Source organism: Sinohyriopsis cumingii, chromosome 3 (assembly GCF_028554795.1).
Source record: "Sinohyriopsis cumingii isolate HCF-2022 chromosome 3, ASM2855479v2, whole genome shotgun sequence".
Lineage (NCBI taxonomy): Eukaryota > Metazoa > Mollusca > Bivalvia > Unionida > Unionidae > Sinohyriopsis > Sinohyriopsis cumingii.
The window spans coordinates 13352254-13377558 of NC_142963.1; the positions used below are offsets into that span (position 1 = coordinate 13352254).

Consider the following 25305-nt stretch of genomic DNA (forward strand, 5'->3'; position numbering starts at 1 on the left):
TCCAATACTCTCATGAAAGACTAAGGATACAACAATCATACATACATCCAATACTCTCATGAAAGTCTAAGAATACAAACATCTTGCACACATCCAATACTCTCATGAAAGACTAAGGATACAACAATCACACATATATCCAATACTCTCATGAAAGTCTAAGAATACAACCACCTTGCATACATCCAATACTCTCACAAAAGTCTAAGAATACAACCATCTTGCACACATCCAATACTCTCATGAAAGACTAAGGATACAACAATCATACATACATCCAATACTCTCATGAAAGTCTAAGAATACAACCACCTTGCATACATCCAATACTCTCACAAAAGTCTAAGAATACAACCATCTTGCACACATCCAATACTCTCACAAAAGACTAAGGATACAACAATCATACATACATCCAATACTCTCATGAAAGTCTAAGAATACAAACATCTTGCACACATCCAATACTCTCATGAAAGATAAGGATACAACAATCATACATACATCCAATACTCTCATGAAAGTCTAAGAATACAAACATCTTGCACACATCCAATACTCTCATGAAAGACTAAGGATACAACAATCATATATACATCCAATACTCTCATGAAAAACTGAGGATACAACCACCTAGCATACATCCAATACTCTCATGAAAGTCTAAGAATACAACCACCTTGCATACATCCAATACTGTCATGAAAGTCTAAGAATACAACCACCTTGCATACATCCAATACTCTCATGAAAGTCTAAGAATACAACCATCTTGCATACATCCAATACTCTCATGAAAGTCTAAGAATACAACCACCTTGCATACATCCATTACTCTCATGAAAGTCTAAGAATACAACCACCTTGCATACATCCAATACTCTCATGAAAGTCTAAGAATACAACCATCTTGCATACATCCAATACTCTCATGAGAGGCAAAGGATACAACCATCTTACAAAAGTCAAATACTCCCATGAAAGTCTCAGGATACAACCACCTTGCATACATCCAATACTCTCATTTATGAAACAGGAAGGATACAACCATCTAACAAAATATTCTCATGAAAGTCTCAGGATACAAACATCTTGCACACGTCCAATACTGTCACAGAATTAGGCAACAAAATAACTTGGTTTTGTCTTAGAACTATTTGACTATTTCTCATTGTACATGCGTACAATGTTATCTAGGGTGAATATATGTTTTTCCAGGTAAGCGACTGTATTAACATGTACCTCACCAGAGATTACTTGTGACAAGGTAACATGACTAACATGATATGCACGGGTATTCTACCCTGACTTTTGCTCACTCTCCTATGGATTTAAGTAAGATCAATTTCTAAAACCGACACTGGTCATTTTGGATCACGTCAAGGAATGTATGCTCTCCATTGTTCTCCAGCCATAGGGGTAAGTGTTAAATTTACATTTTCATTTGATATGCGAAGCTTATTCGGTTTGTAATGTCTTTATCGCGTAATAATGCATTTATTACAACGCAGATTTGAACTTTGAATTACAAGTCACTATTAGAGGTTAAAGTATTATCATATATCTAGAGATTATACAGAAACTATTATTATGACTAATTTGGTTTTATTGTAGCTGATTGTGTCTGTCGCTATGAAGTGTGATTGTCAATGTGACTGTGAATATGACTAGAGCTGTCTGAAGCTGTCTAAAGTTGTTTAGAGCTGTCTGGAGTTTCCAGAGTATTTAAGGCAGCGTGCTGTCGATACGTATGTATGTATGTACGTATCTCACGGACGTAGACGTAGCAAATTAAAAAGGGTGCTGTATGCTGTCTGTACATGTGTATACATATGACTGTACATGTGGTGGATCCATAAAGGGTGCGAGCGGCCGATAAGAGTGTGGGCCAACCCAAGGAATTGTGCGACTGTACAAGGGGTCTAGAAGCATACGTTTGGATCAATTTTTGTTCCATTGCATTTTTATATTCATAAGATTATTTTGAATCTTAGTTGTGTTCATAGATTATTTTGAATCTTGATAGAGTTCATATTTGAGATTATGTGAATCTCTCTTATAGTGTAAAATACTGTTTGAAGCATATATGCAGTCCATGAGGCTTCATGGATCTGTACTTCATATTGATTTCATATTTTGGTTTATTTTCAATGTGTGAATGTTGTGTAGAGTGATTTGAGTCAATTGTATGTTGAGAGCATGAGAGAATCATTGTATTTTTACATCATATATTTTTCTTTATTAATTCATTTCATAAATTTCCATCTTTCTCACACTGTGTTTGTCTTATTCATTTAGTCCAAAAACCCACTCGGTTTCTATTCTGCGAAAATTACTCTCATGAAAAACTAAGGATACAACCATCTTGCTAACATCCAATACTCTCATGAAAGTCTAATGATACAACCATCTTGCATACATCCAATACACTCATGAAAGACTAAGGATACAACAATTGTGCATACACCCAATACTCTCATGAAAGTCTCAGGATACAACCATCTTGCATACATCCAATACTCTCATGAAAGATGAAGGATACTATCATCTAACATAAAATATTCTCATGAAAGTCTCACGATACAACAATCTTGTATGCATCCTATACTCTTATTAATGTCTAAAGATACAACCATCTAACATATAATATTCTCATGAAAGTTTGAGGATACAACCATCTTGCATATATACAATACTCTCATGAAAGTCTAAGGATATAACAATCGTGCATACATCCAATACTGTCATGAAAGTCTAAGGATACAACCATCTTGCATACATCCAATACTCTCTTGAACAATGAAGGATACAACCATCTAACATAAAATATTCTCATGAATGTCTCATGATACAACCATCTTGTATACATCCAATAATCTCATGAAAAACTGAGGGTACAATCATCTTGCATACATCCAATACTCTCACGAAAGTCTAAGGACACAAACATCTAACATATAATATTCTCACGAAAGTCTAAGGATTCAAATATCTTGTATACAATACTCTCATGAAAGATGAATGATATAACCAACTTTCTTTTATGCAAAACTCTCATGAAAGTCTAATGATGAACCATCTTTCATACACCCAATACTTCCATGAAAGACTAAGGATACAACCATCTTACATACATCCAATATTCTCATAAAAGGCTTGGAAAATATAGTGTACTGAAGCAGTTATCTAATCAAGTAATACTTACTGTGTATGATGTAGCATCATCCAAGGTCAGTGCTGAATTAACCCTCACTTCTCCTGTATCGGCATTAATTTTGAAGAAGAAACTACCTAAAAAAGTGGTCGGCACTATCGAGTACTTGACATTCCCATATGGACTCTGTTTAGAAATCAAAAGAATAAGATAATTTAAGAGCTGACAATATTTAAAAGTAGTTGTCAAATGGATAGTACACCATAATAGATAAAAAGTGACATCAAACAATTGACTGACTAATGGGTAAGTCATTATGTCAAATGGATAGTACACCATAATAGATTGATAAAGTGACATCAAACAATTGACTGACTAATGGGGAAGTCATTATGTCAAATGGATAGTACACCACAATAGATTGATAATAATGATAATAATAATAATGATGCTTTATTTATAGAGGGTGACTCATTAGTCAAGGACTATTCTCCCTAGAGGCCCTCTTAAGGAGAGTATAACAATGCACATTATATGAAGATGGCAATAATTACTGTTTATTTTAACATGTTTAGTATTAAAATACTAAATTCCATTATCTATTAGAAACACATACATGCTCATGATATCTCTTCTTAAATACTCTAATATTTTCAGCAGATTTTACATGTAGTAGAAGCTTGTTCCACACAACTGTACCAGAGTATTGAAAACTCTTTTTAAATTGCTCTGTTCTTGGTTTTGGTATTAGAAGGTTTCCATGTGATATTGATCTCAACTGGTATTGTGTTGAAAAAGGCCTGAATAAGTCTTGAAGATACTCTGGTGCAGTTCCATGTAGACATTTATATAAAAGAACTGCCTTGTGAAAATCTATGCTGTCATATATTGTGAACCATTTGAGTTCTGTAAATAATGCTTTTGAGGGATGATCAATAGATGCATGTAAAATTACACGTGCTGCTCGTTTCTGAAGTTTATAAATCCTGTCAAGCTCAGATTTAGCACAGTTTCCCCATACATTAGAACAATAATCCATTGTTGGAAGAATATATGACTTGTAGTATAGATTGCGAGTTTCCATAGGTAAATATTTCTTGATTCTGCTGAGAAGGGCAATTTTGGATGACAATGTTTTACAAAGCTTATCAATATGGTCATTCCATAATAAATTATTATCTACAGACACACCTACAAGCCTTTCATGTTTGACATTTTCTAATGGATGATTATTTATTGCAAGAGACAGTTTTGGGTTCCCTGACTTGTGTAGCTTTTGTGATGTCCCCAAAATCATACATTTTGTTTTACCTTCATTAATTACCATCCTATTTTGTTGTGCCCAGTTTTGGACTCTGATAAGGTCTGAGTTTAATCTCATTTGGATAACTTCAGTATCAGAACTAGATGTATACAAGGTTGCATCATCTGCAAACAAATCAGTGTTTGTGGATTCATTATTTAATGGTAAATCATTGATATAGATAAGGAAGAGGAGAGGGCCCAAAACTGAGCCTTGAGGGACTCCTGAATGAATAGTGAGAGTTTGAGAGCTAATATTGCCAATGCTTACTTGTTGAGACCTTTGGTTTAGGTATGATCTAAACCAGTTTAAAGAAGGATTGTCAAACATGCAACAGTTCAACTTTTGAAGCAGAATTTCCTGATCAACAAGATCAAAGGCTTTCTTGATGTCAAGGAAAACAATCCCAGTCATATGTCCTTTATCCATTTCCTTCAGCTAAAGATCAATTAATTTGGTAAGTTCTGTTTGGCATGAGTGGTACTTTCTAAATCCTGATTGAGCTTTATGAAATAGAGAGTATGTTTCGAAAAATTTATAGACCTGAATGGCTACATGCTTTTCAAATAGTTTTGACAATACAGGTAGAATAGATATTGGTCTGTAATTTCCTGGATCCTCCTTTTCTCCTTTCTTAAAGATTGGTGTAACCTTTGCACATTTCAATGTTTCTGGAAAATTACCACTCATTATACTTAAATTTATGATATGCGTTAGTGACTTTGTTATTACTGGTGCAGAAATTTTAAGAATTCGTGGACCAATACCATCCAATCCAGAGGATTTATTAATATTAACCTTAATTAGCATATCAAAAACATCAGCTTCACTGACATTAGCTATTGAAAAATAATTCTCATCAGGAATTTTAGCTCTTATAAATGACAGAAGAGCATCAAGTTCAATTGGGATGTTAGTCTGGTTCTGAATACTCTTACTGGAGATGCTTATGAACAAATTGTTGAACATTTCCACAATGTCTTGTACAGATGTTGCTAAATCATCATTTTGCTTAAGTCTAGGGGGAAGACAACTGTTCTTGCATGGGTTCAGCTCTTTTAGATGCTTCCACAATGTTTTGGTACTCTTGCTTTCATTAATAGCCTGTTTATAGTAGTTCTCTTTTGCCTTATCTATCAGGTGCTTAGTTTTATTTCTCCACTTTCTATAGCTTTTCATGTCTTTTTTCTTGTGGAAATTATCTCTTAGGTGCCTAGCCTCATTGATCTCAGGGGTAATCCAATTGGGTGTAATTTGGTGTTTAACCCTTTTTGTTTTAATTGGGGCATGCTTGTCTAAGGCTGCATTGAACATCTGATACCATTTGTCCAAGGCAGTGTTGACATCAGCTATAGTGCAGACTGATTGGAAGGGTTTGCAAACTAAATCATTTAAGAACATTTCCTCATCAAACTGTTTGAAGTCCCTGTATTGTATTTCAATGTGTTGGCCATTTTTAGATGATTTCAGAACATGTCTAGTTATACAGACTGGGTAGTGGTCACTCAGTGCATACACTGGCACCTTAATTTCACTTACATTTTCAGGTTTATCAGTATAGACATGATCAATGATAGTAGCACTTTTATCTGTTACTCTAGTTGGGGTGTTAATTAATTGAGTAAAGTTGTAAGTTTCAAAGCTACTTATCCATGTTAATGGTGGAGTTTTCATGTAGTCAATGTTAAAATCACCTAATATGATAATTTCTAAATCTTACTTAAGTAATGCTTTTTGAATTTGAACCTCAAATCTATCAATCCAATCAGCTGTGGAACTAGGTGGCCTGTAAACCGAACATAAGAGTATTGGCTTTGATTGGGCAAGGGTTACTTCGATCCAGATGCTCTCTACCCCAATAGTCTCTAGATCAACACGTCTGTTATAACTAATGGAACTGTCTACATAGAGAAGAATACCCCCCACCCCCCATGGATTCCCTATCTTTTCTTTCAAAGTTGAACCCCTGTATTTGGAGAGTCAAATCATCAGTATCATCAGAAAGAAAGGTTTCACATAGACCTAGAATACTGACTGATCTAGTTTGCTGTAATATTAACTTTATTTCATTCAGTTTAAGCAGCAGAGGGGGCGAACAGACCAAAACTATTTTCACAATAAACCCCTCCAGGAAACTATTCCTCGATAGAGGGCTTATTTCGACGAAATAACCCTTCTATTCAGAAAACGAGACAAAAAAAAATGTCCTTGAAAATGCTTTGTATTTCCGCTGATATAACGCGAGTTACTTCAATAAATCCGACTCGTATCCGACATAATTTCCACGGTGAGGTATCATCGAAAAATCAGGTGTAGTTTGCGCCCCCTCTGCTGCTCTACGAAATGAGTTTCCAAGAAAACATTTTTATGTCGCAAATAGTGTATCAAGGCCGACGCGGTATCGTGTACGCGGGTCGTGTAAATTTATTGTCACAAATCCGTGCTGGTTTCTTTGAGCGCGACTAAAGAAATTCTTAAACTTATTAATATCCATATCGCCGCTACACCATGTCTGATGAATATTTCTCAGCGTGTGAACATCAACTCCATTAAACACAGCAAGAAGATTACAGTTATCCCTGATTACTTTTGGAATTTGTGTATAACGCTGAGTAACATAAATGACATCAGTGTTTTTATGACGACCTCGTGAAAATATTCTTGCAGGATTTTTTTGCTTGTCCAGCATCACATCATCATACACTACTAGGTTATTTATTTCCCCGTTAAGGTCTTCCACGGACGGAGCTTCTTCAATATCAGTTATAAATTCAACAACATCCTCGCCGTCTTCACTCAGCGCTTTTGCACTCTCATTAAAATCTTTTATAACATCATAACAACGTTGATCATCCACAGACGGAGCTATCAAGTATAGTTTGTCCCATTTCATCCACTTCATTATCATGTTCAGCAACAGCTGTGTTTTACCTGATCCTGACGGTCCTATGATGATCATTCTGATAGAATTTGGTAGCACGGAATTATGCTTGACTGGTTCTTTCCTTCGCGTCGCAGAAAAATCAGTGATCTCCATTTGTATATAAGGAATAATAATTATGGATCTATATTGTGTGAAGTGTAAGGCACAAACCCCTACGAATGATCTAACAACCATTACAACAAAAAATAACAGACAAGCACTTTCTGGTAAGTGTGCGCGATGTGGCACAAAAAAATTTAGATTTCAAAAAAAAAGCCTGACAAAGTCAGCGGAGGTGACATCGCAGCAACCCTCGGACGACTTTCAGGTACCCCTTGGGCTAAATATCCCGGAGAAAAGCATCTCCCAGGATACAATTACTGCGGTCCAGGGACACGACTAGATATCAGACTTGATGAACAATCTAAACCAAAACCGGGAGAGTATCCGATAAACGCTATCGACGCAGCGTGTCACATGCATGATGTTGCTTATCGAAGTAAAGATCTGCAAGACAGGCATATCGCGGATGTGAAATTAATTCATGCACTAAGCGCCATAAAAAATAAATCATTTAAGGAGTCACTCGCTAATTGGTTAATAAGATCAGCGATGAAATCTAAATTAGCATTAGGCGCTGGATAATTAATAGAAATGCAAGCATTTCCAATGGAAGCGATTTATTATTCCCCGGCCGGATACTGGAGAGGTAATGCAGCAATTAATAAACTCGCCAACGCGGCATCAGTAACACGCGAGGTTGCCAAAAAATGGCTGTCAAAACAAGCAATATGGCAAATCTACTTACCACCACCTCGACAAATCAACTTTGCACATTTTGATGTTAGTACCCCCAATGAAGTTCATCAGGCTGACATACTATTCCTGCCTCATGATACTGTCCGCAGAAAAATATACAAATACGCGCTAACAGTAGTTGATGTTGCTAGTAGATACAAAGAAGCAGAACCGTTAGCGACTAAAACAGCGTCCGAAGTTGCCTCTGCGTTTAAACGAATTTATCAGCGAGGACCTCTAAACTGGCCACGATTATTACAAGTTGATCCTGGCAAGGAATTTCAGGGTGCGGTGTTATCACTGACAAAGCAGCATAACGTTACCATACGACGAGGACATACTGAAATTCATCGGGATCAGGCAATTGTTGAGCGATTTAATAGAACACTCGCTGAGAGATTATTCGGATACCAGTACGCGAGGGAATTCATTTACGATACGAGATCTCGTGAATGGGTTGCAAGACTGCCAAACGTGATAGCCGCACTGAATAATGAAATTACCAGAACAACAAACATGAGACCTGTAAATGCAATCACAAAAAAATATATACCCCCGATCACTAAAGTGATTCACGGACATGTTTCAACGCAGCCAACGACGCTAGCGTCCCCACTACTGGGTAATGTCACCGTTAGGTATTTATACGAACCCGGCGAACTCGAAGGAGGAAAAAAAAGGGCAACTGATCCTATATGGAGCGTTACAACAAATAAGATATCTAGCATAACCAGATCAACTGGGAGAAACGCAATCTACAGATTAGATTCAACTGCTCCTCAGCGTGGGTTCACACGCGAGCAACTTCAGGTGATCCCCGCGGATACACAATTACCACCTCGATCACTTAAATAACTGCAGCAGCACCTCTGCGTCGATTACACTCAAGACAGGTCAACATCACATTTTCACGCGTATGACCGCGATTACTATCTATTCTATCTACGGTAAATTGCCTTGGATTATTTTTCGAATACTGCCACAGCAATAAACAATTACAACTCGCGCAGTGATTATTCTGCTGTTGTTGTAATTGTATAATAAATGTTTCGTCGAGATCAAACTCGTTGCCATTTTTTTTGTCGCTCTGTTTGTAACCGGCTAATTTCTTTCTTATTGTATCATCAGCGATTGAGCTGTTGATGCTGTCGTTGATAACATCATCTAATACAATTCTTCGTAACTGACCTATCCTTCTTACTCTTGACACGGCTAAATAAACTAAATTTGACCACTCGATGCGATCATCAACAATCCAAACTGTTGTATCTGAAATAGTTAGTCCCTGCGAACTGTGGATGGTCATAGCGTATCCTAGCGTCCACGGGGATTTATTCATCGCTAGTGCCTGTTCAACAGCATCAATATCAACTGTGACAATATCATTTAATACTAAATTCTGTTTTTCCGGACCCGACGCAGTCAGGCGCCCTGGAATATCAACGTCGGTATTCTGCAATCGCGTATCAGCTGGTCTATAACACAACGGCACTGGCAACATGGGAAATTTCTTCTGATGTAACTGAAATAACCGCTGCTGAAGTGTGTCCCTGACTATCTTTCTACTTGCCACAATTAAATCACCTGGTTTCCACGTTTCCCAAAAGTCGCTCAGCGAAGTCTCTGGAATTATTTCACGCATTATCTCACACTGGACTTTATTGGTTTGTAGCCTGATCAACGCCTTAAACTCTTTCAGCGTTTCATCGAGTGCTCTAACATCGTTAGTTATTTCCTCATAATAATCTACAAAAGTTTTCAGCCACGTGTGTGGAGATTCACCTGTAAATGGCGGTGGTTGACCATGATCGCCGCACATAACAACTGCGGTATTTTTCTTTAGCAACCAATCCAGAAACTGTTTTAATGTATCCAACGGCACAGTGTCTATCTCATCCCAGATGATTATTCCAGGGATATATTTCGTTCCCATTCGCGTAGGAGTCCATGTGCCGCCGCTGTATTTGAAAAAACTGTGATACGTGCACGCGTTAACATCCCGTTGTCGCATCTCCCTGGCAAGTCTATGTGTGGGTGTTAGCACAATCATGTCAGAGTTTCTAAATAATTCTATCGCGCGAGTTGTCTTACCGGAACCACCAGCCCCGTTGAGATAAACTGTTCTATGTCTCACAACAGGATCGTGCACCGGCGGCAGCGAAGTTGTCGTAGAAATTGAAAATTTCCCAGATATTTCTGCGCCGCGATATTCATCCTCGATTTCAACATCAGCTGATTCACAATATCCATGCAACATTTCATTTTTTATTCTCCATGAACCCCACGATGGATCATTCGGTATAACCTTATTCAACGCCGCTAAGTGTTTTTTATCGATATAGAATGAATCCGTTGCAACTCTCACTGCGTCAACGGGAAACCTATTAATCATCGACAATAGGTTTATTGATACATAAGCTAGCATCGAAGATCTCAAATGTGTGTACTGAGATGATTCTCCGTCGATATAACTAAAAACAGTTCCTAATTTTTCCCCGTTTGACAGAAACACATCTTCGCGGGTACAAAACGTATTATTCGTGGCGGCATCAGCGACAATAAGATCCAATTCGGCCTCGTCCATGATTAATCGACTATGATGTAGTTTATGATCATACGCTCCACCTTGAGTAAATTTTCCTATTATTCTTCGTCCTAGATCTTTTGCGGTGCTTTCATCAGTTCGGGGAGTTCTTTCGATGATAGTGTCGATAAACGATTCTGGATACTCCTGGAAATTATTAGTTTCTTCGATGACTTGCGGAGTTGGCAACCAAACTTCGGTTTGACGACAGTAGCATATAATCGCGGTACTGACCGTCAGCGACAGCAGTATTCGACTGTCAAGCATGTATCGCAATAACACTATTGGGGCCCATCGCTTCTCAACGAAATGTTTACCAAACCAAGCATAACACACAGGATGTAAACCCGTAGCGAGTTTAAACGACGACACACAAGCAACCCCGGTCAGATCAAAATCAGGTAATGGTCCGTTCACAGCAACTCTTGTCATCGAGCTTGTAATATGACCAAACCGCGCAAAATACTCACTACATTCTCCCCGCCCAAGAAAACTTCCTGGATAACACGCCGTCATATCCACGGATATCATATCGCGGTGATCATACTGGGTATTCCACAAACCACCGTGCCCGTATTCGATACAGCTCTGTTGAATATCCTCGAGAAAGCTCTTCGGGGTTGGTCTCCATGAATTTCGTTCTCGGGCTATATGCGTGACAACACCCGGGACAGTAAAACACTGCGTCAGTAACGTATCAGTGTCCGTCGCATGATATTTTTCTGCGAGTTTTTTCATTTCGTGATGTAATGCCGCCGTTCTGTATACCTCCCCGTTGGGTTTCACAAACTGATCAAACTCTCCCTCGAGGTCACTTCGGAATAACCACACCGACACTGGATCGGTTTTACTTATCTGATAAATAAAATCAAACATGGAAACTCTTCGAGTTTCACCACTAGTGGTTCCCATGATAGCATTTTCCAATTCCGGATAATACTTTACAACACGATCTCGAGGAAATATCCTAACCGAGTCAGTCCAGGCGTGACTGTTATGATCGATAATAGTTATTGGTGCTCCACGGGAATCATATTTACTCTTGTACAATACCTCACCGGTCAACGATGAAACCGTTATAGGAAATTTTAGTAATCGTTCGAGCTCGGCAACATCATTTATTGACGCTCCTTCATCCACTACTTTTGCCGCCCACGCTGTTATTTTAGTCTGTCTTAGCGGTGTTAGGCCGTTTCCTCGCGCGGCATTTTTAAAATGTTCCATTACTCGCTCGGCTACACAATTCAACCCTGGGGATTTTATCAATGACTCTGACATCTTCATCGGGGCGAGTTTATCAACGCGTGGTTTCTTCATCGGATAAATTCCATAAATGACTGCGGTCACAGGATACGCTCTGGCATAATACGGTGTATCAATCCCAACAAGTACTCCCGGGTTTGAGTCTTTGGTTACGACGACGGTTTTCCCCCGTCGGGCATCAAGAATAGGGTCTAGTTTGTCTCTGATAATCCATGTTGTTTCACCTGTTTCCGTGTCGTCGACGCCAACGATAAATTTTATCTGAATGAAATATTTTTTATCATCGAGATACCCAATTATGTTCGACGCGATTGTATCGTTGATGGTACCATCAATGATGGCATTTTCAGAAATGATTTTATACGAAGACCACACATGTGCGGCACCATCACGACGAAACTCTTCTTTGGCGTTCTTGATAACACCAATTACGAGTGTGAGTTCTCGTCGTCGTCGATCAAAAGTTAACCGGTCAAGATCGAATCGACCTCGGGGAAATTGGAGATTTCCAGGTTTTATTCTGGATAGTCTTTCAAAACTCATTATTATAATTAAGACAAGTATTTAAATAGACAAATATATTATATGCACCAATGCAAGTGGATTAAACTAAATTCATCAGCGCCGTGTAGCAAACCATGCAGACACGAATACTGTGGACAACATGCTCAACAGGTCCGCGGTGGGAGTCTAGGACCGATACCGTGTATCAGATGCGGCATTGGAGTACGAGGAAAAACGCAATTATGTTCAGCGTGTGGGGGAAAACGCTATCGAGAACTAAAACGTTATTACGATAAAAAAAATCCAGCCTCGAACACGTTCTCGGAGCGTGATTACATAAATAAGTTTTCAGACAAATTATGAATTAGACAAATGATTTGCTTATAGTATAATGAATCAAGAATTCGTCCCCGAACAAGAATTTGTTCCCGAACAAGAATTTGTTGCACATCCAACTATTCCATATTATGAGGCAAACCGAGATGGCATAGTACGACACTGCACGCGAAGACGACCAGTTGGTACAGTTGATAATGCTGGTTATTTAAGATTTACTGTTACCAAAGGGAGGTATTTATGTCATCGTTTTATTTACGAATGTTTCTTTGGAGTAATCGAGCCGGGTTTTGTCATTGATCACATTAACGGTAACATACTTGATAACTCTATAAACAATCTTCGCGTGGTCACTCAGAGCAAGAACTGCCTACTGGGTAACACAGGGCGTTGTAAAACAGTTGCAAGAAGAGCTATTAAATCTATAAACGCAATTACAGGTGAAGAAATTGTATTCCAGTCAATGGCCGCAGCCGGTAGGTATTTCGGTATTTGTTCACCTGTTGTACAGCATGTCGCAACCGGGATCTGCAAAACAGCATTTTCAAAGAAGCTCAAACAGAAGATTTCATTCTGCTATATAACTCTTATCGCTGACACAAACGACGATAACTCCTCCACGAGTGTGTAACGCTCTGCAGAGTTGTCGTCGTCAGAGGATTTGCTCCCCTGAGAAAGCCACCTTGATAAAATATTTTATCGAGTTCATAACATGTAATCATTTATTTACCGTAGAATATATATTTTTTTACAAACAATATCCTCGTTTTACTGAATATATCCGACTGTTTTGCTCTTCTGTGCTTGTTATATGACCGCGCTCGAGAAAACATACAATTAAAATATTTTAAACAAGTCCCGCCCACTGCTAGAGCGAATTTCCAACTCGCAAGTAACAGTTGGGTTATATACGAAATCGCTCCCTAAGACCTTTGGGTCGATCGAAAGTCAGCAGCGCAAGCAAAACCATAAATTAAATCCGCCAATGGCGGGTGTCTTTTGTGCACCATCCAATGGTCGATTCAATGGATGGTTTTGCTCTGCTGCTGATCGTAGAAAATGACCCACCTGCATGTTTGTGTCGTCATAGGATAAGGTCTTAGGATAAGTTAGGATAAGATTACATGTTCATTGTGCCTTTACTTGCTGTCATACTCGAATCAGAGGTAAAGGTTGTTCTGTGTTGTATCGTCCCTCCCGAGCTTCTAGACCGTTATTTGACGATCTAGAAGTTCCTCATGGGGTGAGTGACCCCCAAAAATAAACAGATAGATGGATGCATAAAGCTCTACGTCACCTGGGTGCCCACCAATAGAAACATTCAGAAAGAGTGTTGGCCAAAAATAAACGGTAACATGAGGTGCCTAAGGGAAAAATCACAACACGAAGGTCTAATATAAGACCAAGAAAAAAAAATCCTAACAAAGGACTCATGAAAGAACCGTAGGCCGGTGAAGAGTACCCAGTAAGTGATAACCGCTCATCATCTATCTGTTTATTTTTGTTTTTGGTGATGCTAGCACGAGAAGTCCCTTGGACGAGAAATGCAAAGCATTTTTCATGCATTTAAAAATATAAAAATATATAATAATATGAATCACGAAAATATAAATACCATACTTGTTGAAATTAAAGAATTACAACAGCGAGGTTTTAATATTTTACTAGACACTGAAACAATTATGTCAGATTTTGAATCCTTGAATGAGCTATCACAATCGGGGAAGAACAATCTCCCCGCGTGTTATAGGTTCATTAAGGGTTTGCAAGATCGCATTTACAGATCACTTGCCGGGATAACTGAAAATCAGGTATCTGAATTTATTCCACTGTGCCGTGCAGTTGAGAAGATTCGTCTTGTATTGTCAAGCGAGTATGAGACTCGAAAATTAATTAGCACCAGGGTGAGACGGTTAAAAGGTTATATAAAGAATCTAGACACGGAAATGCCTTGCATTTCTGACGAAAATACTAGTATTTGTGACTACGAGGCCGACAAGGAAGTATAAACCGCCGCGTGTGACTCACAGCACAAAGTGAAAGTAGAACCTGAGAAACGCTAGCCCCCCCCGGAAACTCAAAGAGTTTCTCGAGTGTAAAGCACATTTCCACGGTAAAAAAAAAGTGTATTATTTTTTTTGCCCGAGCGTGGAAACTCTTCGAGTTTCTCTGGAAGTCCTTAGACTTCCAGGATTTGCTTAAGCGTTTCAACATCAATACAACAATGAGAATAGTTCATAATCTGTTCTCGTTGACACCAAGCTGTGATCATATGATTTTGCTGTAGCTGTGTTAATTGTGACGACGTTAACAAGAAGTCTTCGTCGCCGTACACGTCAACGATTATTTTAACGGGGAAATACTGTTCTGGGAATGTCTGTATTTGAAATGCGGTTTTTATTGCCTCGTGAAGAATTTGCTTATCATGAATATGAACTCGTGCGTGAATGTATTCACACATTATACACAACCGTTTTTTTAAATGCGCGCCTGCGTGCTAAGCACTCGCATGAGAAGTCCTTTGGACTTCCAGAGAAACTCTTCCAGAAATGCTTTGCATTTCCAACGATGCCGGTTTTGATGGGGTATTTGCACGCGATGACGAAAGTGGACCACTGCAGAAAAAAAACTATTATTATGGATCCGTTGACTTGTCCTTGTCCTCGAAGAGTTTCAGGACTTCACCAGTAAGTTCACCGAGATTGTCTCGCCACGCAGGTCCAACAACCCCCCCCGTTGGTCGGTGAGTTTAAAATTTATCGTTGACAACCACGGATTATTACACCGCAGATAGACCACATTGATTGGTTCTTGCACAATCAGAAAACCAGGAGGGTCTCTTGGTGTAAACGTATACAGGATAAACCCCTGCGTGGCCGTCGTTGTGTCAGCGCTAGCGCTGTAGCTACCGTCAATGACGTCACATACAAGATTGACCGCGACCACATCTGTGATATTTACGATCCCGGGTGAGATGTGTCTGCCATCGGATGCTGTACTGTTGTCGTATTTTAAAATAACAGGTTGTGGTTTTGTTCGCGTGTACGTGGCAGAAATATCTCTGTAGGATTCATCGATGAGAACTTGGACTGATTTTCGTAGCGCGGGTGCGTTATATCCAGAAAGTTTAAAATCCGGAATATCCTTCACGGAAATACCAAATCGGGTTGCAAAAAACTCCAATTCTCTTTTGTTTCCGTAATCGCCCTCGAAATTCAGTTGATACTGGATTATTTTTTGATTTATAATTTCCATCGCGGATGCGAGTTTGTTTAGTTTTTCTATGATGGTGATAATTTTATCACGAGAATGCTTTTCACTCCGAGAACTGCTTGTAGTTCCACTTGTTATATCAAAGATATAACTTTGAAAATACACTCGCAACAGTTCTAGCTGTTGTTTATGTGCTTGTTTGATCGGATTAAAAAACTGAGCTTCTATATCATCTTCTATAATGTAATAATGGGATCTCCCGGTTTTGAAATCTATCTTTATATCAAAGGGGGGAGGTGGGGTTGTAAACCAGGCCTCGCCGGATTGTAATTTATCTGTAAATAATAAATGATCCCCGACGAGGTCGTGTAGTACTTCTTTGTTGGTCTCGAAATCCGACTTCGATGGTGGTGGTGGACGCGTTTTAACCTCGACGGGAGGGTCTTGTGGCCATCCTAATACTGTTCGGATTGAGCTGTTATAAATATCCACAGCGTATCCCGGTGTTGAGATTTCAATGACCGTAGACAGCGTTGGTTCGTGCGCGGATATAGATATTTTGGCTTCCTTGCCGGTGATTCGTTTTATTTGGCGTTGTATTTCCGCGTTGATTTCTTCGATCTGATAACTCCCAGTGGGTAGCGTAATTGTATCCCATTCAAGTTCACGTTGTGGGTCTGTACTTGGTTTCCCGAACACGAACGAATTATTTGGCTGCTGACCGGAAAATGATGCCGCTCTGACATTAGGCCAGCTGTGATACGCACTGAGCTTCGACAACGCGATTTCGTTCACGGCAATTGGAGTTGGAAAATTAATGCTGAATTCTGGTGTCGTCGAGGACACTGAGATCATTGTGGTCCTTACCGGTGTTGTGTTTGTGACTATTTGCTGAAGCAGTTCCTGTGGAGTTGCCATCAGTGACATTATTTATTTGTTTAGTTTTCAAATAGTCATTGTACACATCTGACATTAGTTTGAATTCAGAATCTGATATCAACGCGGCGTCGCTGGATTGCGCGTCTAACGATGATGATATCAGCGATGATAATTTCTGATATGCGGTCGTGGCTGTATTTAATTTTGTCGTGTAATCGTGTAATTTTGTGACCGCGCACGAGGATATTTTTTTTGCTATGATGCCGAAAACTCCTGCCGTGGTTGTGGTCGCACAAACAGAGATCGTGGCAGCGACTGCAATTACCGGAGTGACCGCTGATAGTATTACTCCCGCGGATGCAACAACGGCAGATACTGAATAAACCATAACGTCTAACACTGTTATACGTCTGCGGTATTTTTTTACTTTTTGACTGGTTACTTCGATGACAGTTTTTAACTCAGATTGCCACTCACGGACTTGATTGTATCTATACGCGGATGCTTCCATTATTACTTTACCCGGTGACCAATTAAGGTGTTTCGGCGACAAATTCCAAACAATACAAGTAATTAACTGTGTCTAATCCTCCCCGATTTTCGGCTTCCAGCGTAAAAATTTCTTCGGTTCCTTTGTTTATCACCACAGACGCAACTCGGGAAAACCTGTTAGTTAAATCATGTCTGGTAGATATCTTAAATTCTACAGCAGAGAGTACTGTCAGTCTGTGTATTCCAGTAACATCTGCAGTATATGGAATAGTCTTGTTTTGTTGTGACCATGTTTTCCTTTCTGATTTTATCGTATACACAATGTTTTTTGGGGTTACTCCGGCAGGAATTTTAATTAAATTAAATTTTTCCATTATCTGCGGAATTCCATTTACTACGTTATTTAATGTTTCCTTAATTTCGGTGAGTTTCATACTGACGGCATTAGGTTTCCCGAAGAACTCATCTACGGTGTTAAAAACGTTTCTGCGAAGTCTTCCAAACTGGGTCACATGAACATCATACTCAGCTCGTAACGTGGATAATTTGGTATCTATGACGCTGTCGGCTGTGTCCACATACTGTTTGTTTGCGGCATCTTCGAGACCTTCCGGATTTTTTAGAACGGTTATTTTGTTTCCATTCATGCTAAGTTCGCCTGTCATCGTGTCACCGGCTTTTTTCACACATTTATCAACACCTTTATCAATACTGTCTTTGATGCTTGCGATTGATATATTCGAGTCCTTGATCCGGCCGCCATCACTAAATGCGGCGAAGTTATCCTTGGTAGCTCCAAGAACTCTGCGAATTATGTCATTGAACTTAATGTTGCTCGTTCTTAGTTTTCCCTGCTTGTCCTGAAAAATAGCAACTTCATCTGGGTCAACTCCAGCTATATTCAAAAGATTATCGACTTCATCTCGGGTCGCATATTTTGAGAGATCAGCATCTGTGCCAGGTTTGACTTTTCTTGTGAAAGGTCTTCCGTAAATATCCACCATTATTCTTATTGCTGTTTTTCAAATGCGAGCATGAAAATGCTAAGCATTTCTCGATGCGGTATATTCATACACTACTCGATGCGGAGACGTTGCTGGATTTCTTGAGATTGCATCAAGAACATTTAAAACCTCGTTTCCACAAATGGGCGGATCAATTAATGTTTGTGTTGGTAGCGTCGACTGCCACACTGGAACATTAGAAAATCTGCTGTTGAGAGTGCGAGGCACTCCGCTGACATACCTGAGAAACTCAACTGGCGGTGCTAAACCGTACGAATCGAAATAGATAATTCCACGTGGATCGATCGCGTAAGCAACCCAGTGAGTTCCCGGACCATCTTTGTTGTCGAGATTGATAATGCCAGTTTCTGGATTATTCGGCCGCGTCGGTAATTGATCTCGCATAAATACTCCTCTAAAATGTTTTATACGCAATTTTTTAACAGCATCGAGTAAATCAAAATTAGAAGCTGGAAGCGTCAACGGCGTTAGAATTTTTTTGGATACCATGATGGTGGAGTTCCTGGTAGTCTTAGCCCTGATCCGCGAGTGGATCTCCCCTTTTTTTTCTTATACCCGTGTCCGGTTGCCTTCTTTAGTGCCATTCCAGCTGCGGTTCCAACTGCACCTAACGCTGCAGCTTTTGCTACGGCTGGTGCTGCCGCGGCAATCAACGCCGGTATTGCTGCGAGAAGAGGAAATATTCCACCGGTTTTGGTCATGTCCTTGATAGCTGCAGCAGAGAAATCAAGTCGGACACCGGTTTTTGCTGTTAGTGCCTTATTAAAATGTTTAATCTGAGTATTAGTCAACGACAGCTTGTTTGGACCACCAACAAGTTGATCTCGTTTTAACGTTATTGATGTCCCGCACGTGCCTGCGTTCTTCGATTGCAATTTCTTTGTTTGACCGGAAGTCAAGGTGACATTAACGTGACTGTATGACATTATATTTCAGAAACTAATCTAATTGTTACATATTTTCTACTGGAGCGTCAATAACTCTCATTCGTCCGCCAACACCTTCAAGCAGCATGGCTTTATCGGAGAGTATGACAGCGACAGCTCTAAAACCACCAGCGGGAACACCTACACGAGCTCGGAAATGTAGGTCGACAACAGATTGTTTAACCAGATCAAGATGTTCCAGCGAAAAGTAATAAATCGGATATAAACTCATAAAGTCTCGCTGTGATATTTGCAGGCCAGTGTCTACATTAAGGTCGCGCCCCATAAATGACATCAGACGATGATACGCGCGTGCGACACGATGATGTTCGAAATCTATTAATATATCCTCAGATGGCTCCTGATGCCCATTTATTCTCAACGAAACTTCAGAAACTCCAAGTGTATCAAATACCATTGGAGTTCTTGTCTGGTCACTTATTCTAGCACGGTATTGAAATGCAATGAAAATATGTCGTGGTGCTGATACTCCTTGTTGCGATGATATATGCCATGTAAACAACCCGCCGTGATCACCCTGAATAACGTCTGTGGTTGTTGTTTTCCAGGATAGCAGTGATTTACCACCCGTGTCCATAAAAGACAACAGTCGTTGTTCTTCGGTGATTGACGGAGACAACACTGGCATCCACAACCACAGTTTAGTTAGTATTACCTGACCAGCGGCAACAGCAGCATCTCGCCAGATAGCGTCATTATCATCAGGTTTTCGCACAAGTACAACTGTGTGTTTGGCACCGAATATAACCTTTTGAACATCTCTGCAAAATCCAAAGATGTGAGACAATGGAATCACACCTGAGAACTCTTCATCTCCACTTAACATCGATCTACGTGTTGCAAAACCCAAATTAAAATTTTCGTTCATCGATGCAACTTCGGTACCACCAGCATTCACTGTTACATTCCTGTTCTCGGGGCTGTCGGTTATATCCTTTGCAAACATCATTGATGGTCCGGCTGATCTGGTGTAATCATCCGAGTATCTCGCCAACCCGAGAATTGTTGTGGCAACGTCGACGTTATCATGAATTGTTTCAATTTCTTTTCCATCTATCATGTAAATAGCGGATTTAAATAACGCCATGATGCCGTTGTTAACAAATCCAACTCGGTCGCCGATTCCGTAGTTAGTGTTATCATTCTTTAAAAGCCTACCTTCAACTTCGATGAAGGCCTCAGCGGGCAAGAAGTATCTACTTGTATCCTGGACCTGTAGTTCAATTCTTCCCCGTTGGTTAGGATTACGTGCTTCATAAGAATAATATTGAAAATCACGTACAGAATCATCTTTAAGTACTGGTTTGGACATATCAAACGCGTCATTGGATTTTCGTGCAAACATTATTATTATTTGTGATGGTCTAATTAAAATGTTATCGTCACCGGAAACCACTACCAGCTATCAAATTAGCAGTTACACTATCTTGCAACGCTTTGGAGGTAATTCCCGCTGTTGCGATCTCAGCTAATTTCTGATTTACGGCCTTATTTACTACGCTACTAACATTTGCCGGCATAGCTTCAGTGGATGGTAGTTTTACTGGCGCGGACTTCTTGACTGGGGGTTTTTTTTGTATCAGCTGTGCTAGTCGATCCTTGATTGATTGAAATGCTTTTCCGACAAGACTACCAACAGTGCCAATGGCTTTATCCTTGACAACATCAGCGGCTTTCATCGCGAATTGTTTTACTAACGGTCCAGCTTTCGGAGCGATTCTTGTGACTAAATCCCTAACAACATCACCGACTCCATCTCCGTAAACAACCTCGTATACTGGTAATCGTGAGTTTACTACTCTGACACTTCTTGGTCTGCGAAAAGAATCGTGTAGTATCATTTTATTTAATTATTGTTTCTCTAACTAAATTTGCTAGTCGCTGTGGTAACCGTCTGCGAGTTCATCAATGAGTCCCCGGTAAACGCCAATATCCATAATACCACGCTGAAATAGTCTCTGACAGATATCTGCGGCCTCATTTATAATTTCTGGAGAGTTGTTTCCGGCGCGTCTTCCTCCTATGAGAACTTCCAACCGTGATACGTCATTGACGATATTATCAGGGCAGATGTGGTTGTATCCGCTGCCTGTTTTCTTTTTTTCTTGTTGTTCTAATTTATTAATTTCTTTTTTTATTGCTTTAAATTCCTCATTTTTCTTTTGGTATTGTTTTCTTGCGGCTTGAAATGCATCCCTATTTTCTTTTATTCTTCTATCGAGTTTATTTGTGTCTTCTACATTTTTATGAAGATCGGATAGTTCCTCCTCCAGGTTATTTTTTTTCTTGTATAATTCTTCTAATATTGGGTTGGGCGACGAAACAGGAGTGGTAAAATCATCATCGGGAGCACTAGCCCCCATTTGTTCACGCGATGAAAATTCAGGCACTGGATCAGGCAGTGTCATTGCGGGGTCTATTTTTAGAGCTGGTGGTCTCTTCTCCTGCAGTTTTGACTGTTTTTTCATTTCTTTTTCCTGTATTTTTTTCTTCTTTTCTTCCTCCCTTTCCTGCTTTTTCATTTCCATTTCCTGTATTTTTGCCTGCCTTTCCCTTTCCCTTGCCTTCATTTGTTGGTCTCTTAGTTCCTTATTAACCCCAATTACGCCAGTTTTTATAAAATTATAGGTATCATCAGTGCTAGATATTCGAGAAATACCTCGGTTTACTTTGTAAACATAATCCCTCCAATCATTCAGGGTCATACCCGAGGCAGCTCCTGGTTTCAGAAAATCTTGCCGGTTAGGATAATTTAAGACAATCCAAGCAGAAAACTCCCTAAGCTCATCCACGCTAGTAAGTGGAATATTTTTTATATCAGTAATACCATCTTCGGTAAATTTATTAATAAATGTTTCCTTAGCAACTGTCACTACTCCGGCGGCACCTGGATCAACTACAGCACCTTCATCTGCCTGTTGCTGTTTAAGTTCTTCTATTGCTTGAAGTAACCCTCGTTTTGTTTTGGTAGGGTCAGCAGGATCAGGTTTTCCTACAATTGCAGTTTTAACTTCACCAGTAGCTGCTGTAATAGGCTTAAATAATTCCTCCGCAGATGTTGCAAACTCAACTCGCGCTTCTTGTCTTGCTTTTAATTTTTCTTTAACGGAATCACGGACAGGAATAAATTTTTTAATCGCGGCTAGTCGTTGTCGTGCCAATCTAGTTGTGAATGCTTCTCCAATATTTGCCATTATTTATTTGTCCACGATTTAATTTCCCCGCGAAAACTCTTCGAGGGATCGGGGACATTTTTTTTTGTCCTGTATTCTGAATAGAAGGGTTTATTTCGTCGAAATAACGCTTCTATCGAATAGTTTCCGTGGGGAGGGCTTATTGTGCAAAAAGCTTTTGGTCTGTTCGCCCCCTCTGCTGCTGCTTAGGGAGGATGTGTTAAATATTGAGGTTGATTCCTTGCAGACCTCTTTTGTAGTGGCCAAAGACATGACAATTTTGATCAGAGGATTGATTTTCAGACAAGGTAGTATGCCATGTATTGTTTTTAGACTTGACAGATTTCTTTTTCATCACCTTGATTATTTACATAAACATATGAAGAAGATAACATACAAGATCCATCTGTTGTACCATGACCACATGTAGTGGATATTTGAGAATGTTCAATATGAGACTGATTTACATACATACAAGAAGACACTGACATATTAGACACTTGGGGGGCCTCAGAGGGAGAAGTAATTTGAACAGTATCACATAATTGTTTACATGTTAACAAGTTGCACTTTGTACACAAATCAGATAGTGCCTGAAACCTGTTTATAGAATTATAATTATTACATTGAAAAGTATACACATATTCTAATGCATTTTGTTTCTGGATATGTGTTGCATAGGCCTGTACATCATAGCCTTCTACCTATTGGTATGTGTACAACTTTTGCTTATGTCCTAGTTCATTGCAAAGATGGCAACGAATCTGTTTTCCATGCAGACACCGCTGTGTTACATGACCGTGCTCTCCACAATACAAGCAGTTGTCTGACTCATGCCTAACCCCTTTTATAAGTCCTATGTACTGGTCTATATTCCTAAGGAGCAAGACAGTACCTCTGTTGGACAAGTGGATTTGGTCTCGCTGGTATAATTGTTGGTTCACTCGATTGTCTTTGAAGAATGTCCAGTATTGCGGAACAAAGAGTATTTGGAAATTTTCACACAACATACTTAGGGTGTCATTTAGTTGAGTCATAAGTGCATCCCTTCTTGGCGGTAGACCTGAGATGATTATTTTACACTCTGCGTTTTTGGACCTGATGGCATACAACAAGCTTTCATAATCATCCTCAATGCCCTTCAAAGATTGGCCATTACTGTAATTATTGCCACCAATGAGAAGAATTACAGTATGATATGGTGACATATCCATTTCCAATATTTTTTCTGTAATAGTGTTAATAGTAGCACCTCTATGAGTTTTTACGTCCGTTTTATATAACCCTCTTGTTCTTATTCCTTTGATTACTGATGATCCTATGAGAAGAGATCTGTCTTTAACTATGTTGTTGATTTTGACAAGTGGGGGGGTTCAGATGCATTGCTTGAACTTCTTGTTTTCCATGACTAGACTGACTGAGAGTTTGGTGACTGCTGCATTTAGTATTTGTATTTAATTTAGCTTTTTGCTGTGGGTGATTGGAGGTTGTCTTTAGAACAGTTTCTTTAGTACCTGGATTTGATGTTGAGTGAGACACATGATGGTCAGTGTTTACAGCATGTGCTTTAGCTAATTTTTGGCTCTGCCCATCTAATACCTGTAGAAGAGACTCATCTTGTTTAATTGGTGTGGTTGCATCTGTTTGTGTGTATAATGATTTTTTTCTAATAGCTGGTTTTGGTATGGTCTGAGTGCCCTGACATGCTTTCTGGTCCTTCGACATGTTTGTGTATTGTGTTGTCTGGGTTTTCTGGCACACTTTTATGGCACCTGGTTTATCCATTTGAACACTGTGTAGACTCTTTGATTTTAGTGCAGAGAGTTCCTGTTCTAACCTTTCTACTTGGGCCAAAGTGACATCAAACAATTGACTGACTAATGGGTAAGTCATTATGTCAAATGGATAGTACACCATAATAGACTGATAAAGTGACATCAAACAATTGACTGACTAATGGGTAAGTTATTATGTCAAATGGATAGTACACCATAATAAATTGATAAAGTGACATCAAACAATTGACTGACTAATGGGTAAGTCATTATGTCAAATGGATATTACACCATAATAGATTGATACAGTGACATCAAACAATTGACTGACTAATGGGTAAGTTATTATGTCAAATGGATAGTACACCATAATAAATTGATAAAGTGACATCAAACAATTGACTGACTAATGGGTAAGTCATTATGTCAAATGAATAGTACACCATAATAGATTGATAAAGTGATATCAAACAATTGACTGACTAATGGGTAAGTCATTATGTCAAATGGAAGTACACAATAATAGATTGATAAAGTGACATCAAACAATTGACTGACTAGTGGGGAAGTTGTCGTGTCAAATGGAGAGTACGTCAAAACAGATCCATAAAGTGAAATCACAAGAACTTACTAACTAATGGGTAAGTCATCATGTCAAATGGAGAGTACGTCGAAATAGATCCATAAAGTGAAATCACAAGAACTGACTAACCAGTTGGTTAGTCACCATGAAAAGTGCACTGGTATACTATCTAGTACACCTAGATCATTATCTTAAACTTTTCCTGACTTTTTTGCAGCTTCTCTAAAGACATGTATATTTTTTCTCACAACATGTACATGTGGTACCATAAGAAAATGCTATGTCTTTATCATCACACACAACGAGGTAAGGCTGCCAATAAATGTTATGTCTTTATCATCACACACAATGAG

General features: G+C 39.3%; 1 protein-coding gene across 1 annotated transcript; it reads right to left on the reverse strand.

The window, feature by feature from the left end:
- Positions 1-791: 791 nt before the first annotated feature.
- LOC149802469 (uncharacterized) lies at positions 792-24487 on the reverse strand. The gene is made up of 4 exons (XM_089951515.1): positions 24298-24487; positions 23437-23936; positions 3206-3340; positions 792-893 (listed from the first exon to the last, which is right to left on the reverse strand). The coding sequence occupies exons 1-4, from the start codon at positions 24485-24487 to the stop codon at positions 792-794; spliced, it is 927 nt and encodes a 308-aa protein (XP_089807641.1).
- Positions 24488-25305: the final 818 nt, after the last annotated feature.